We start from the raw sequence: 13,462 nt of genomic DNA, 5'->3' as shown, positions 1-13,462 counted from the left end.
CACATTAAACGGGGCGTGCCCTTTGCGTGGACGCGCACAGCCCCTGGACCCTGTGCGGCTCCATCAGCACAGGCTTGGCTTCGCCTTCCCCAGGTGGGATACCTGGAGGTCTCCGCCTACCTCAGTCAGATGTCCAATCCCGCCTGGGGGAAGTGTTGCCAAGGAGACCAGGCCAGGTAGGGGAGGGACTACCTGCCCACAAAATAGAGGGAGGATCTTACCTGGGAATCCTCAGCTGGTTCCAGAGCTTCTCCCACCCTACCAACCCTCAGTTAAGTCTTATTTTGCAGGTATGCGGGCGCTGCTAAGTCAAGGTTGCTGTTGAAGGTCCGGAAAGGAATTCCCCTGCATTGGCAGGTTTTGCCTTTCCCGTAGCAAAACGTCACAACTTTGGCAGTATCAGGCCTTGGGCAGAATCCTTTAGTCTATCTTCCTGAATGGGGGGGGCATGCAGCAGTGACCCACGCCCCCTTCCTCTTTGTGGCGGTGATATACCAGGGTTCCCCGTTAAAGGGGTTTCTGAGGAGAGGCTTTGACCGTACGCCAAGTGGTTGTCATTGCTCTCCCCTGCGACGGCAGCGTAACAGGGGCAGCTACCTCTGCTTGAACATATGTTTTCCAGACTTGGCCCACCCCCCCCACTGGATAACCCTGATGTTCCCTAGATCCCCGGCTGGGGACTGGGGAGGGATAAACGCCCAATGCCTGATCCAAGGTCTACCCACATCTGAAATATAATAAAGTTGTGGCCAATTTAATCCCATAGCACATTATCTTGAGTCTTTATTCCACATGAGGGGGGGGCACCCAGGGTTTGGGGGACTCCGCCTGTCCTCGCAATGTGCACACGACACACAGAAGCCACTTGTCCTACCTGTTCGGTGTTGCTTTGCTTCATGTTTCACCCCGCTGTATTCCACCAGGGTGCTTTTGCTGAACGTCGCTTCGGACACCAGCTGAAACGTGATGTTGCTGTAACATATTCCCGGCAGCCAGTGGTTGAAAACGGTTTTGCCTTTGAAGAAATCTGCAGGGTGGTGAACAAATGGCACAGATTACATGAGCCAGATGACCCGAAGTCACAGTCTTAAGGATATTGCTTGGCACAGTCTCAGAGATACGGGATGTGTGTGCATTCGACAACATTTCTACACTCCTGCCACCCACTCCGTGCCTCCACCCTTTTCTTCCTGGCTGTCAAAAGTACTTAGAAGTGAGACCCAGGAAAATAAACACGAAAGTAGGCAAAGGAATCGCAAGTGGCAACATACCAGACAACTACCAGACTTTTAGAAGACATCTGAAGGCAGCCCTGTTTAGGGAAGATTTTAATGTTTAATAGGTTATTGTATTTCAATATGCTGTTGGAAGCCGCCCAGAGTGGCTGGGGAAACCCAGCCAGATGGGCGGGGTATAAATAATAAATTATTATTATATTATTATGTACGGTGTGACACGAAACATTTCGAGGAACGGATGATATAAAAGCTTCTTCATTCCTGACAAATCGCCAAGGGGCAAAACTTGCAAGGAGCAAACCAAAGATGCAAAGTTGTGGGGGTTTCTTTACAGTGGGGAGGGGCAAAGTGTTAAAGCCCCCAATCCCCACACCATGGTATGGTGCTATTCTGAATCAATGCTGCCCCCCCCCCCCGTCTACAATCTACTTTCCCCCTCCATTCACAGCAATTATTATTTAGGTGACTTATCTGCTTCGTACCTCAGTGTTCCCTATGGACTGACTGGCACCAGCTTTCCACAGTTTTGGATATGGGTCTTTCTCCACCCTACCTGGAGATGTTGATCCTGGGACCTTCTGCGTATTCAGCAAATGCTCTAGCACAGAGCTCCATGCCTCCCCCAAATAATGACCAATAATAATTAATAGTAACCTTCCAGCTTCTTCAGCTATTCAGCTGAACAAAAGACAGAAAGTGATTCTTGCTTAGGAAAATAGGAAGTTGCCTTACACCAAGACAGACCATTGGCCCATCTTATTCAATACCGTTGACGCTGATTGGTTGCAGATCTCCAGGGCTTCAGGAAGGGGACATTCCCTACCAAGAGATGTTGGGGGTTGAATCTGGGACCTTCAGCATGCAAAGGATGTTCTTGATCAGGCATAGGCAAACTCCGGCCCTCCAGATGTTTGGAACTACAATTCCCATAATCCCTGACCACTGGTCCTGTTAGCAAGGGATGATGGGAATTGTAGTCCCAGATATCTGGAGGGTCGGAGTTTGCCTATGCCTGTTCTTGATCATTGAGCTAATGTAATGGGTAGTAAGAAGCATGGTTTGTAGGAGGAGTATTTGTTAAATGACGCCATTAGCAGGAACTTTATCCCCCAGGTCTTGACATAAAGCAATAATGCCACCACAACAGGATAATCAGCTAACGAAATGGCTGGCTTTGTGAATTGTCCCTTATTTCCAGCTTCATGTGAACTTCACACCTCCAGTAGGTGATGAGTATCTGGGCAAAACAAGATGTTTCTGTACTTACGTTGCATCATATTGAAAGGAGATCTCCCTGGCCATTGGATCAGCTGCTGAGGTGCTATAGAATTACTATAAACATTCTAACTTGCCCAAAGGTTTGAGACAAGGTCAGCATACAGGGCCCAGGGACAGAAAGGGCTGGGAGTTGTTGGTGGAAGAGGAAAGGGTGTAGTCAGGCAGCACTACCAGACTGTTCTGTATGTGAAGACAATTGGATATACCCCCAAGGGTAGGGAACTTTTGGATGACAGCCTAATTTCCTGTGGTTGGGTGGAGTCCAAAGGGAGAGAAGGTCAGGAGGGGAAAATGTTCAGGAGGAGACCAGATGGATGGAGTGATCTAAGGTGGAGGGAGAAGCTCCCTGCAAGTGATCTGCTCAGACTTCTAACTAGAATAATCTGTCCTTCTCTTGACAGTCTGGTGAGCGGTGGAGGAAGACAGGGAGGCAGAGAAGCAAGGGAGAGGTATCAGAATGAGAGGGAGAGAAAAAGGGGCTGTCCTGCCCGTTTTGGGCTCTGTCTCCTCAATTTTGGCTCTGACCTCAACTACTATTGTTTAAGATTCCACCTACCTTTATATAACATGGTCCGATAGTCTTTCCCTTCCCAGTAGCTTATATTCACGCGGGTGAAAACATTGTACTTCTCTGGATACTGGATCTCAAACAGCACCCCAGTTTCTGGTGATGGTTTATAGTCATAGATGGAAACGCTGGTTACAGGTAGAGGTTCTGAAAGAGAGAGAGAGAAAGAAAGAAAGAAAGAAAGAAAGAAAGAAAGAAAGAAAGAAAGAATGCATTTTAGTTCTCAAGATAATCAGGTTATACTTTTAGAAAGAGATGAATATTTTGCAGTGACTTGTGGTCTCAGTGGCGTAGCGTGGGGGGTGCAGGGGGGGCCGGCCGCACCGGGCGCAACATTTGGGGGGGGGGCGCTCGCACTCGCAGCTCTCTGCCCCTACCTGGCTCACTCACTCTCTCTCACTGCAGTGCTGGCTGTGCGAATCCGATCCGAGGCGCCGCCCACTGTGGAGGGGGGTGCCAGGCGTGCGGTGCGGTGCGGAGAGAGAGCGAGAGACTATCTGGGGGAGGGACAGTGCAGCGGGGGGGGGGGGGGGCGCAAATTACTTGCCTTGCCCCGGGTGCTGACAACCCACGCTACGCCACTGTGTGGTCTTAGTCGTACATGCAAATAAATTACTTAATTTCTCAGTGTGTAAAAGGTAAATGTGTGAATTGTTCCATTGCCTGCAGTGACCAGCAAGTGGCACCCTTGGGCAGCTCTTGGGGTCCCAGTGCCCCCCAGCATGGCACACACCTGATGCTGCCATGGGACATCTCTCAAATGTGGCATCCCAGCATTCAGAAGAGCTCCAGGAACTGGATGTAGGAGAGCCTCTATTTTAATTTCCCCCAATGCCTCTAATGTTCCATCACACCAGGTAGGGATGGACAAGTCTGCCGATTTCAGTTTATCACCACCTCTCACATTTTCAGTCTTAAATTCAGTTCACCACATTTTCGCAATAGTTTGCAACAACAAAAAATAACCACACGCCTTTAGGAAAACTCTCCTAATATTGATGTTTTGGTCTGCAGTTTTGTCTAATATACACAGGAAGTTCCCCCTAATATATTTTTGCACACTTTCCCCTCATGAATGCAGCTTTGTACATATTATTCACCAAATTCAGAGATGTGAATTGCAAGAGTCATGTTTCAACTGACATTTTGCAACATAATGACAGCATGGTGTAGTGGTTAGAGTGTTTTCCTGGAACTGGTGCATATCCCTACCCAGCCGTGAAACTTACCAAAAGACCTTGGGCCTGCACTCCCTCAGCCTGACAAACCCCACAGGGACGTTGTGAGGATAAAATTTGGGTCAGGATGAACCACGTACACTGCCGTGATGTCTTCAGAGGAAAGGCAAATTATAAAGTAACCAATGCAGTGAAACCTTTGGACAGGGTTAGGTAAAGGTAAAGGTACCCCTGCCCGTACGGGCCAGTCGTGTCCGACTCTAGGGTTGTGTGCCTATCTCACTTAAGAGGCCGGGGGCCAGCGCTGTCCGCAGACACTTCCGGGTCACGTGGCCAGCGTGACGAAGCTGCATCTGGCGAGCCAGCGCAGCACACGGAAACGCTGTTTACCTTCCCGCTATAAAGCGGTACGTATTTATCTACTTGCACTTAAGGGTGCTTTCGAACTGCTAGGTGGGCAGGAGCTGGGACCGAACGACGGGAGCTCACCCCGCCGCGGGGATTCGAACCGCCGACCATGCGATTGGCAAGTCCTAGGTGCTGAGGTTTTACCCACAGCGCCACCCGCATCTGGACAGGGTTAGGTTCAGACAATTTTCTAGGTAGGATCAGGCATGATGGTCTGCCTTGGGACTCCTCCTGGATTCAGCTTGCCTCTACTATGGTCTGAAGGCACACGGGGCTTAGCTATCCTTCATGACTTTCTGCCTGATGAAGCCTCCCTATGCCATAATCACATTACAATTTTCTAATTACGGCAACTTTATAGACTGAGCGATTGCATTACCCTGTTACTTCTTCCCAGAAGAAATCAGATGAGGAATGCAAGCTTGGTATTCATTTTTATTACAATTTTATTTTGGCCCTGATCTTTTGATTTAATTAAGTGATGATTAGATCAAGTGGGAGGCATCATTAAGCTCTCCCTTCTTCTGTTTTCTTTCTAGCTGCAGCCAGCAAATCAACATGGACTAATGAATAGCATTTGGAGATGCTGCATTCAACATTGCGTCTTTTGGAATATCTCAGTAGCTAAGTACCCTACGCACTCACTGTTCAAGGTCGATTTCCAGAAGAGCAGCCGTGTTAATCTGCTTCAGCAAAAGCAGCAAGACCCTCGCGGCACTGAAAGGTTGCTTTAATGGCATCAGTTTTCAAGCCAGTGGGCCCTACTTCATCAGATGTAAGACCCCCAATATCAGAGGAGGAGGCTAGACCTGGTTTTGTTGTGGTTGTTGTGTTGCAACCCAGGAGAAAGTGTGCTTCTTTATAAATGCACCGGGGTCCCTTCCAACTCTACAGTTCCATGCGTCTATATTTGAAAGGCACTATATAAGAACTTGATGGGTGGCACTTTGGGTTAAACCACAGAGCCTAGGACTTGCCGATCAGAAGGCTGGCGGTTCGAATCCCCGCGATGGGGTGAGCTCCTGTTGTTTGGTCCCAGCTCCTGCCCACCTATCAGTTCGAAAGCACGTCAAAGTGCAAGTAGATAAATAGGAACCGCTCCAGCGGGAAGGTAAACGGCGTTTCCGTGCGCTGCTCTGGTTCTCCAGAAGCGACTTAATCATGCTGGCCACATGACCCGGAAGCTGTACGCTGGCTCCCTCGGCCAAAAAAGTGAGATGAGCGCCACAACCCCAGAGTTGGCCATGACTGGACCTAGTGGTCAGGGGTCCCTTTACCTTTACTATATAACTCTCCTAAATTTGATTCTGTAGTCTGAGCAACTGGTCTATGAGAGAAGGTGCGAAACAAGGCCTGATCCTGGCAACGTAGCCCATGCGATCTGCCTCTGGTGCCTTGACTGCCAGAGGTTACTTTGGAATCTGATCGCTGGGCTGTTCATACGGTACTGTTAAACTCTGCTGGACCCTGACAAACAGCTCCTTTTTCCCATTCTTCCTTTGCTTGTACTGCTTGTTTGTGCTGCTTTGGGTGAGGAATCAGGGCAGACAAAAGGGCCAAAGGAGGGATTTGCTGAACCCCTATTACCTCTTCTCCCATTTTATCAGTGCATTGGAAGACAGACTGACAACAATTAATAACCAACCGTTGCAATCAAGAGGCTACATTTCCAATCACAAGCACCAAGAGGGAAAGAGGACGGTGACACATTGGAACAAAACTGGGCCAATAGCTAATGGCTCACATCAAATTGGCTTGGAAATCACCCCCAAACACAAATTGGGGTGATGGGTCAACTCATTTTGTTGTTGTTGTTTAGTCGTTTAGTCATGTCCGACTCTTCGTGACCGCATGGACCAGAGCACACCAGGCACTCCTGTCTTCCGCTGCCTCCCGCAGTTTGGTCAAATTCATGCTGGTAGCTTCGAGAACACTGTCCAACCATCTCGTCCTCTGCCGTCCCCTTCTCCTTGTGCCCTCCATCTTTCCCAACATCAGGGTCTTTTCCAGGGAGTCTTCTCTTCTCATGAGGTGGCCAAAGTATTGGAGCCTCAGCTTCACGATCTGTCCTTCCAGTGAGCACTCAGGGCTGATTTCCTTCAGAATGGATAGGTTTGATATTCTTGCAGTCCATGGGACTCTCAAGAGTCTCCTCCAACACCATAATTCAAAAGCATCAATTCTTTGTCGATCAGCCTTCTTTATGGTCCAGCTCTCACTTCCATACATCACTACTGGGAAAACCAGAGCTTTAACTATACGGACCTATGTTGGCAAGGTTATGTCTCTGCTTTTTAAGATGCTGTCTAGGTTTGTCATTGCTTTTCTCCCAAGAAGCAGGCGTCTTTTAATTTCGGGACTGCTGTCACCATCTGCAGTGATCATGGAACCCAACTCATTTACAAGCCAATAAAAAACAGAGATGGCACACAATGGGGGGCAAATTGATCGTTTTGGTGGGGAAAATTCACCCACCACAGGTGACTCTCTTGCCTCAAGGGTCCTTCATGGGCTAGGGTTCTCTCGCATCAACAACCTCCACAGCTATGGAGGTATTTTGTAGCTCTGTATGGCTAGGAGAGATCCCAGAAGGAGAAGTCCTAGCCATGCAAAGTTCTCTTTAGGACTGGGTGAGTAGCAAGTGAATTAAGCCAGGAATTCTTCTCCGGCTTGGATTTTTAATCTGAAATGGAGAAGGATTTGGGGATTTTGAAGTGCTCGCTCATTATTTGAGGTGAGCATTATGAGCCCCGGAAGTTTGCATTGAACTCAAATAAGGGGTTCTAGACTTGAAGTAGAATGAGGGGAGTCTTTGAAGAAGCAGCAAGGAAGAATGGGTGAAGTCATACCTGGGGGTTATCCTACGGCTTAAGGATGGGGAACATGTGGCCCCCCAGATGTTACTGGACCCCAACTCCCATCATCCCTGATCACTGCCCATACTGGTGAAGCCTGATGGGAGTTGTAGTTGACTCCAACAACATCTGGAGGGCCACAGGCTCCCTTGGCCTGCCATATTCTCTTTGCAACCACCTTTTGAGGCAGGATAGGCTGGAACGCAGTAGCATCATGTTAAAGTGGGTACTTTGAGCCCAGGTCTTTGCAATCTGTGTCCAGCACTATGCATTCCATCACACTGGTGGTTCGCTCCAGTCAATATTCCAGTTGAAGAACACATTAGTTTTCCAACTCTTCCCAAAGAGAGGAAGAAGTGTATTTACAGCAGGCTGCTATTCTCCTTCTCATAAACATATCATTCTTATTCTCTCGGTGTGATCAGCTCTGTGACAAGGAGCAAGATCGATACAGAGCTGAGAGGAGGGGGGAAAGAAAAGAACAAAAAAGAAATAAATTGCATTGATCTGACCCAAACCTGGCTATATTATTAGGCTTGCCTTAAAACCTAAGCCTCTAGATGGAGAAAGGGTGACGATGCAAGCATGTTGTTTTAGTAGCAAAGTTTTAAATTGCTTTCCAAAAACGAAAACAGTATCTTGAAAGCATCAATAAAATTGGCCGAGATTCATGCTGCAGATTTCATTCAAAGAAAAATAAATCTGGGGATTTTCTTCCTTGATGCCTAAAGCCAATTCACAGGCTTGGCTGCAACCTCCATGCTCTCAGAGGAAGATGTCTTATACCTCGTTAGGCAACTTGTCCACCTGGATCAATAATGCCTACTCTGACTGGCAGTGGTTCTCCAGGATGTGAGGCAAGGGCCTCTCCCATTTAACCAGAGATGTCAGAGACAGAACCTGGGGCTTCTTCAGCTGAAGCACATTCTCCACCTCTGAGCTCGGTCCCCTCACATTTGACTTCATGCACAAGGAACTTGGAGTAAGCAGACTTTGGAGCACACAGTACAGTGGTTTTCACTGCCTTATGGAAACCAAAATTGCACGGGCAATCTTTAGGCTGGCTGAATGTTCTTCATTTCTTCAGAGAACCTTGAGATCCACCAGCTGCAGGCAGGTGCAAAATAACAGATGAGGTGGAGCTGAATGCGAAATGGTGAATTAGGGGATTGGGGAATAGATCCAATGACCTACTGTACCTCATTATTCATACACGGGGGGGGGGGGGGACTGCATATGCAAGTCCAACTCTACACTTGAGTTAGTAGGAATACCTAACTTAATGTGTTTCTTTTAAAACAAAACAATAACCCTTTCTGTTCTTGCTATCACTGAACCGCTAGATGTCAGAAATCTTTGCCAACCTACTACAAATTATCCCACCGCTCATGGGATATTTGCAAGGACATTCTTTTAATCTGCCAACCTGATTTGATTACCGAGTTGTTTCAACAGGAGTGTTTCATTGTGTGTTTTAATTGACAAAGGATGGGTCTCTGGACTTCTAAAAATTACTATTATACGGCAAGTTGTTTTCGTTAAACCAACGGTTTGGTACTGGAGAAGGTATGCTATGGTATTGCTCTGAGCACAACTTCTGTTAGGCTCCACTAATATTGCTTCCCCATCTCTCTAAGGCATTGAAGAGAGAGCAGATAATTAAGAATCCAGTGTCTAGTCAAATTTTAATTATTGGGAATAAATAGAGGAACTTTCCCTAGGTATTTTATTTTCTTAGAGTTCTTCACTTGCACATGGGGCGGGGGGGCGGGGGCGGGAGAGAGATCAAAATAGAACAGTGTCTCCCCAGACCCTAATAAGAGTGTTCCCTCCCCCCTGGGAACCAGCCAGCCTGGAAAGGTGCTTTGTAGTGCTGATTGAAACCTGGGGGTGGGAGGGAGACTTCAGCAAGAAGCGATCAGGATGGAAAGAACACATATTCTCTCTCTCTCTCTCTCTCATCTCTCACTATGCTACATAACACTCAAGCTGGCTGCCAGCTAGGGCAGTCCTGTGGCTTCTACTTGTGGGAGCCCTCCATTTGAAGGGCTGTTTGGTGTGAGCCCAGTTCAAAGAGAAATAACCCTTTCAATAGGGAGAGCAGGTAAGGGCGTCAGAACTGCCTGTCATCAACAGCGAGCCCCTGGACAGCAGATGGAGCAGACCCTCAAGTCACCTGGTCACACCCTCCCCTGCCAAGGTGAGAGGCATGGCATCCTACGTCTGTTGCACTAATCCTTTCCACAAGGGCACCAGTACGTAGAAATTCAAAGTGTTGGTGCTGATCTTTAAAGCCCTAAGGTCCAGTATACCTGAAGGAGCATCTCCACCCCCATCATTCTGCCTGGACACTGAGGTCCAGTGCTGAGGGCCTTCTGGCAGTTCCCTTGCTGCGAGAAGCCAAGTTACAGGGAACCAGGCAGAGGGCCTTCGCGGTAGTGGCACCCGCCCTGTGGAACACCCTCCCACCAGATGTCAAAGAGAAAAACAACTACCAGACTTGTAGAAGACATCTGAAGGCAGCCCTGTTTAAGGAAGCTTTTAATGTTTAATGTTGTTGTTGTTGTTTAGTCGTTTAGTCGTGTCCGACTCTTCGTGACCCCATGGACCAGAGCACGCCAGTCACTCCTGTCTTCCGCTGCCTCCCGCAGTTTGGTCAGACTCATGTTTGTAGCTTCGAGGACACCGTCCAACCATCTCATCCTCTGTCGTCCCCTTCTCCTTGTGCCCTCAATCTTTCCCAACATCAGGGTCTTTTCCAGGGAGTCTTCTCTTCTCATGAGGTGGCCAAAGTACTGGAGTCTCAGCTTTGCGATCTGTCCTTCCAGTGAGCACTCAGGGCTGATTTCCTGAAGAATGGATAGGTTTGATCTTCTTGCAGTCCATGGGACTCTCAAGAGTCTTCTCCAGCACCATAATTCAAAAGCATCAATTTTTCAGCGATCAGCCTTCTTTATGGTCCAGCTCTCACTTCCGTACATCACTACTGGGAAAACCATGGCTTTAACTATACGGACCTTTATTGGCAAGGTGATGTCTCTGCTTTATAAGATACTGTCTAGGTTTGCCACCGCCTTTCTCCCAAGGAGCAGGCATCTTTTAATTTCATGACTGCTGTCACCATGTTTAATAGGTTATTGTATTTTAATATTCTGTTGGAAGCCACCCAGATTTGCTGGAGAAACCCAGCCAGATGGGCAGGGTATAAATAATAAATTATTATTACAATTATTATTATTAAATCAGCCCCAGCAGATGTTATGCAAACCTGTGCCCTCCTTCCACTCTTTTATTTATTGAGACACCCCCTCTTTTTCAGGGGAGGCTTAACTGACCTAAACAGCCTAAACCTCTTAATCTTAGCGTTGTGGTTTCTAGCCCCACGTTGGGCAAAGGATTCCTGTATTGAAGGGGTTTTTACTAGATGACAATCGTTGTCCCTTCCAACTCTACATTTCTATGACTCTATTCTGAGCAATTTCCACGCACCCAGCATTAACACCCAAGAAAAATGTGAACAGGATCTATCTCAACTCGTAGTGAAGCTAGTTGAAGATAGCATGTACCAGATGCCCATGCGACTCCTAAGCAGGAAAGCGCCAGCCTCATGCATATTAGGCTGACATTCAAGCCATTGTTCTGAAGACTTGTACGCTCTTTCCCTGAAGAGGGATGTGACAGTGATGAGCAGCTCTCCTGCAAACATCAATAGGCCCCGAGGAACTGTGGTGAAATGTCAAAGGACAACTAAGGGACCAATTGCTTCGGTGATGCTTATTTCGCAGAGTGAGGCCTCTTCGGGGGCCTTGTTTGCTGTGTCCCACGGCAGCCGACGCCAGCGGACGGGCTGGGAGCGCGACGCCCGCCTGGATCGAAGTGGCACGCCAGTCTGTAAGGCCCAGCCGCAATTAGGCATGCGCTCTGTCAATATGCTCTCATATGGTCTCCATACGCCAGTGATCTTTAGCAGACAGGGAGCCATATGGCGCGGCGAGTTTCGACTGCCGCACGGGTTGCTGTTGACAACAATGGTAATTAAGGATCGCAATATAAAGGAGGTGGTGTTTTAACCGCCGAGTGTCGGCGAACACTGGGGAAACCCTTCCGCTTTCCCCTTCTCATTCCTCGTGTCTTTTCAAACCGTCTTCTGCCAGGATTTTTCTACTCCTGTCACCGCTTTCTCTCCATCTGTGGACCAAACTAGACATGTTTGACTCCTGGGCACGTGGCTTTTGTTTAATAAATAGCAGGCAGGCATGTGGGGGAATCCAGGTCCAGACTGAGGGGGGTGGGGCATTTCTTATTTATTTCATTTATTTATTTATTTGGAGAGCTTGTACTCTTAAGCAGAAAAAAAGGCTAGCAGGAGGAACTTGCATGCAATCGGTTGAAACACAACAGTCCCTGCCCACAGCCTTACGATCGAAAAAACAAACAAACCACATGGCACACAAGGTGAAAGGGATGGGGAGGGAAGAGGAATCAAATCCAGGCACCATGTTGCCCCTGTGATCCTGCCTCAGCCCCAGAAATCATAGAATTATAATGTTGGAATCATAGAATCATAGAATCATAGAGTTGGAAGAGACCACAAGGGCCATCGAGTCCAACCCCCTGCCAAGCAGGAAACACCATCAGAGCACTCCTGACATATGGTTGTCAAGCCTCTGCTTAAAGACCTCCAAAGAAGGAGACTCCACCACACTCCTTGGCAGCAAATTCCACTGTCAAACAGCTCTTACTGTCAGGAAGTTCTTCCTAATGTTTAGGTGGAATCTTCTTTCTTGTAGTTTGGATCCATTGCTCTGTGTCCGCTTCTCTGGAGCAGCAGAAAACAACCTTTCTCCCTCCTCTATGTGACATCCTTTTATATATTTGGAAGAGACCCCAGGGTGCAAGAATCTCAACCAAAGCACCCATGACAAATGGCCACCCAACCATCGGCTTAAAAACCTCCAAGGAAGGGAGTCCACAACCTCCCTAGGGTGTCTGTTCCAATGTCGAACAACTCTTACTGCCAGAAAGCTTTTCCTGACATTAAGTCAGAATCTCCTTTTCTGTAACTTGCCGTCGTCGGCACAGGTCCTACCCTCCAGAGCAGAATTCCCTAGCTCCTCTTTGCCTAGAGATGAAAGGTGACATTGGCATCTATGTATGTAAATAGCAACCCCAGTCCAGGGGGTGGGGACCAAATGAATCACTAACCAGGGGCGGCTAAACTGTGGCTCTACCAATGTTGAGGGACTACATCTCTGACCATAGCTGTCAACTTACAGATTTGAAAATAAGGGACCAGCAGCCTTGAAAATAAGGGACCAGCAGCCTTGAAAATAAGGGGTCAGCAGCCAAAATAAGGGATTTTCCGGGCACAGGTACGTTCAACTTCTGAGCCCCTCCGAGCCAAAGGCAGAAAACCCAGCCAGCAGCCAAATGAAGCCTCAAGCGATGGTTCCCATAGCGCAGCAACCTGGCAAAGGGGATGCAGCAAGGAAAACCACCATCACCTCTCCGCTGGGAAGTGCTGAGCAAAAGCGAGTCCCCAGGCAATGCAGCCGATTTGATTGGCACAAGGCATGCAAGCTCCACCCCCCCAGTCGTTCTTAGACTCCTTATTGGGTGAGCAACGCAGCCAAGCAACACAGTTGGAGCCTCCCTCCTCCTTGGCTGGCAGGGAGGAAGGGAGAGGAGCTGCTTCCTTTGAAACCCAGGAAATTTAAGAGACATCATCAGTAATGCACAGCAGCGGGACACGGCGCTGGGATAAGGGAGTTTCCCACCAAATAGGGGACGGTTGATAGCTGTGTCTCTGACTGGTGCCCCTCCTGGCTGGGGCTGATGGGAGCTGAAGTTCAGCAACACCCCAAAAGACACAGCATCAAACGCATGAATGGCCATGGATTCAGAAAACGCAGAGGCATAAGGAAGGCAGACTGGTAG

General features: G+C 48.3%; 1 protein-coding gene across 2 annotated transcripts in view; it reads right to left on the bottom strand.

Annotated features, from left to right (window-relative positions):
- Window positions 1-13,462, bottom strand: part of PTPRO (protein tyrosine phosphatase receptor type O) — a 129,175-nt gene that overhangs the window by 47,717 nt on the left and 67,996 nt on the right. For both annotated transcript variants that reach the window (XM_083401843.1, XM_083401844.1), the window contains exons 3-4: window positions 3,073-3,231; window positions 875-1,027 (exon numbers count right to left, since the gene is read on the bottom strand). In XM_083401843.1, the coding sequence (XP_083257969.1) occupies window positions 875-1,027; window positions 3,073-3,231 (312 nt within the window). The remainder of the gene's footprint in view (window positions 1-874; window positions 1,028-3,072; window positions 3,232-13,462) is intronic.

Source organism: Podarcis tiliguerta (genome assembly GCF_965153285.1).
Source record: "Podarcis tiliguerta genome assembly, chromosome: 10".
Lineage (NCBI taxonomy): Eukaryota > Metazoa > Chordata > Lepidosauria > Squamata > Lacertidae > Podarcis > Podarcis tiliguerta.
The sequence above is the reverse complement of the archived record's forward strand: the minus strand, read 5'-3'. Positions and strand labels throughout refer to the sequence as shown.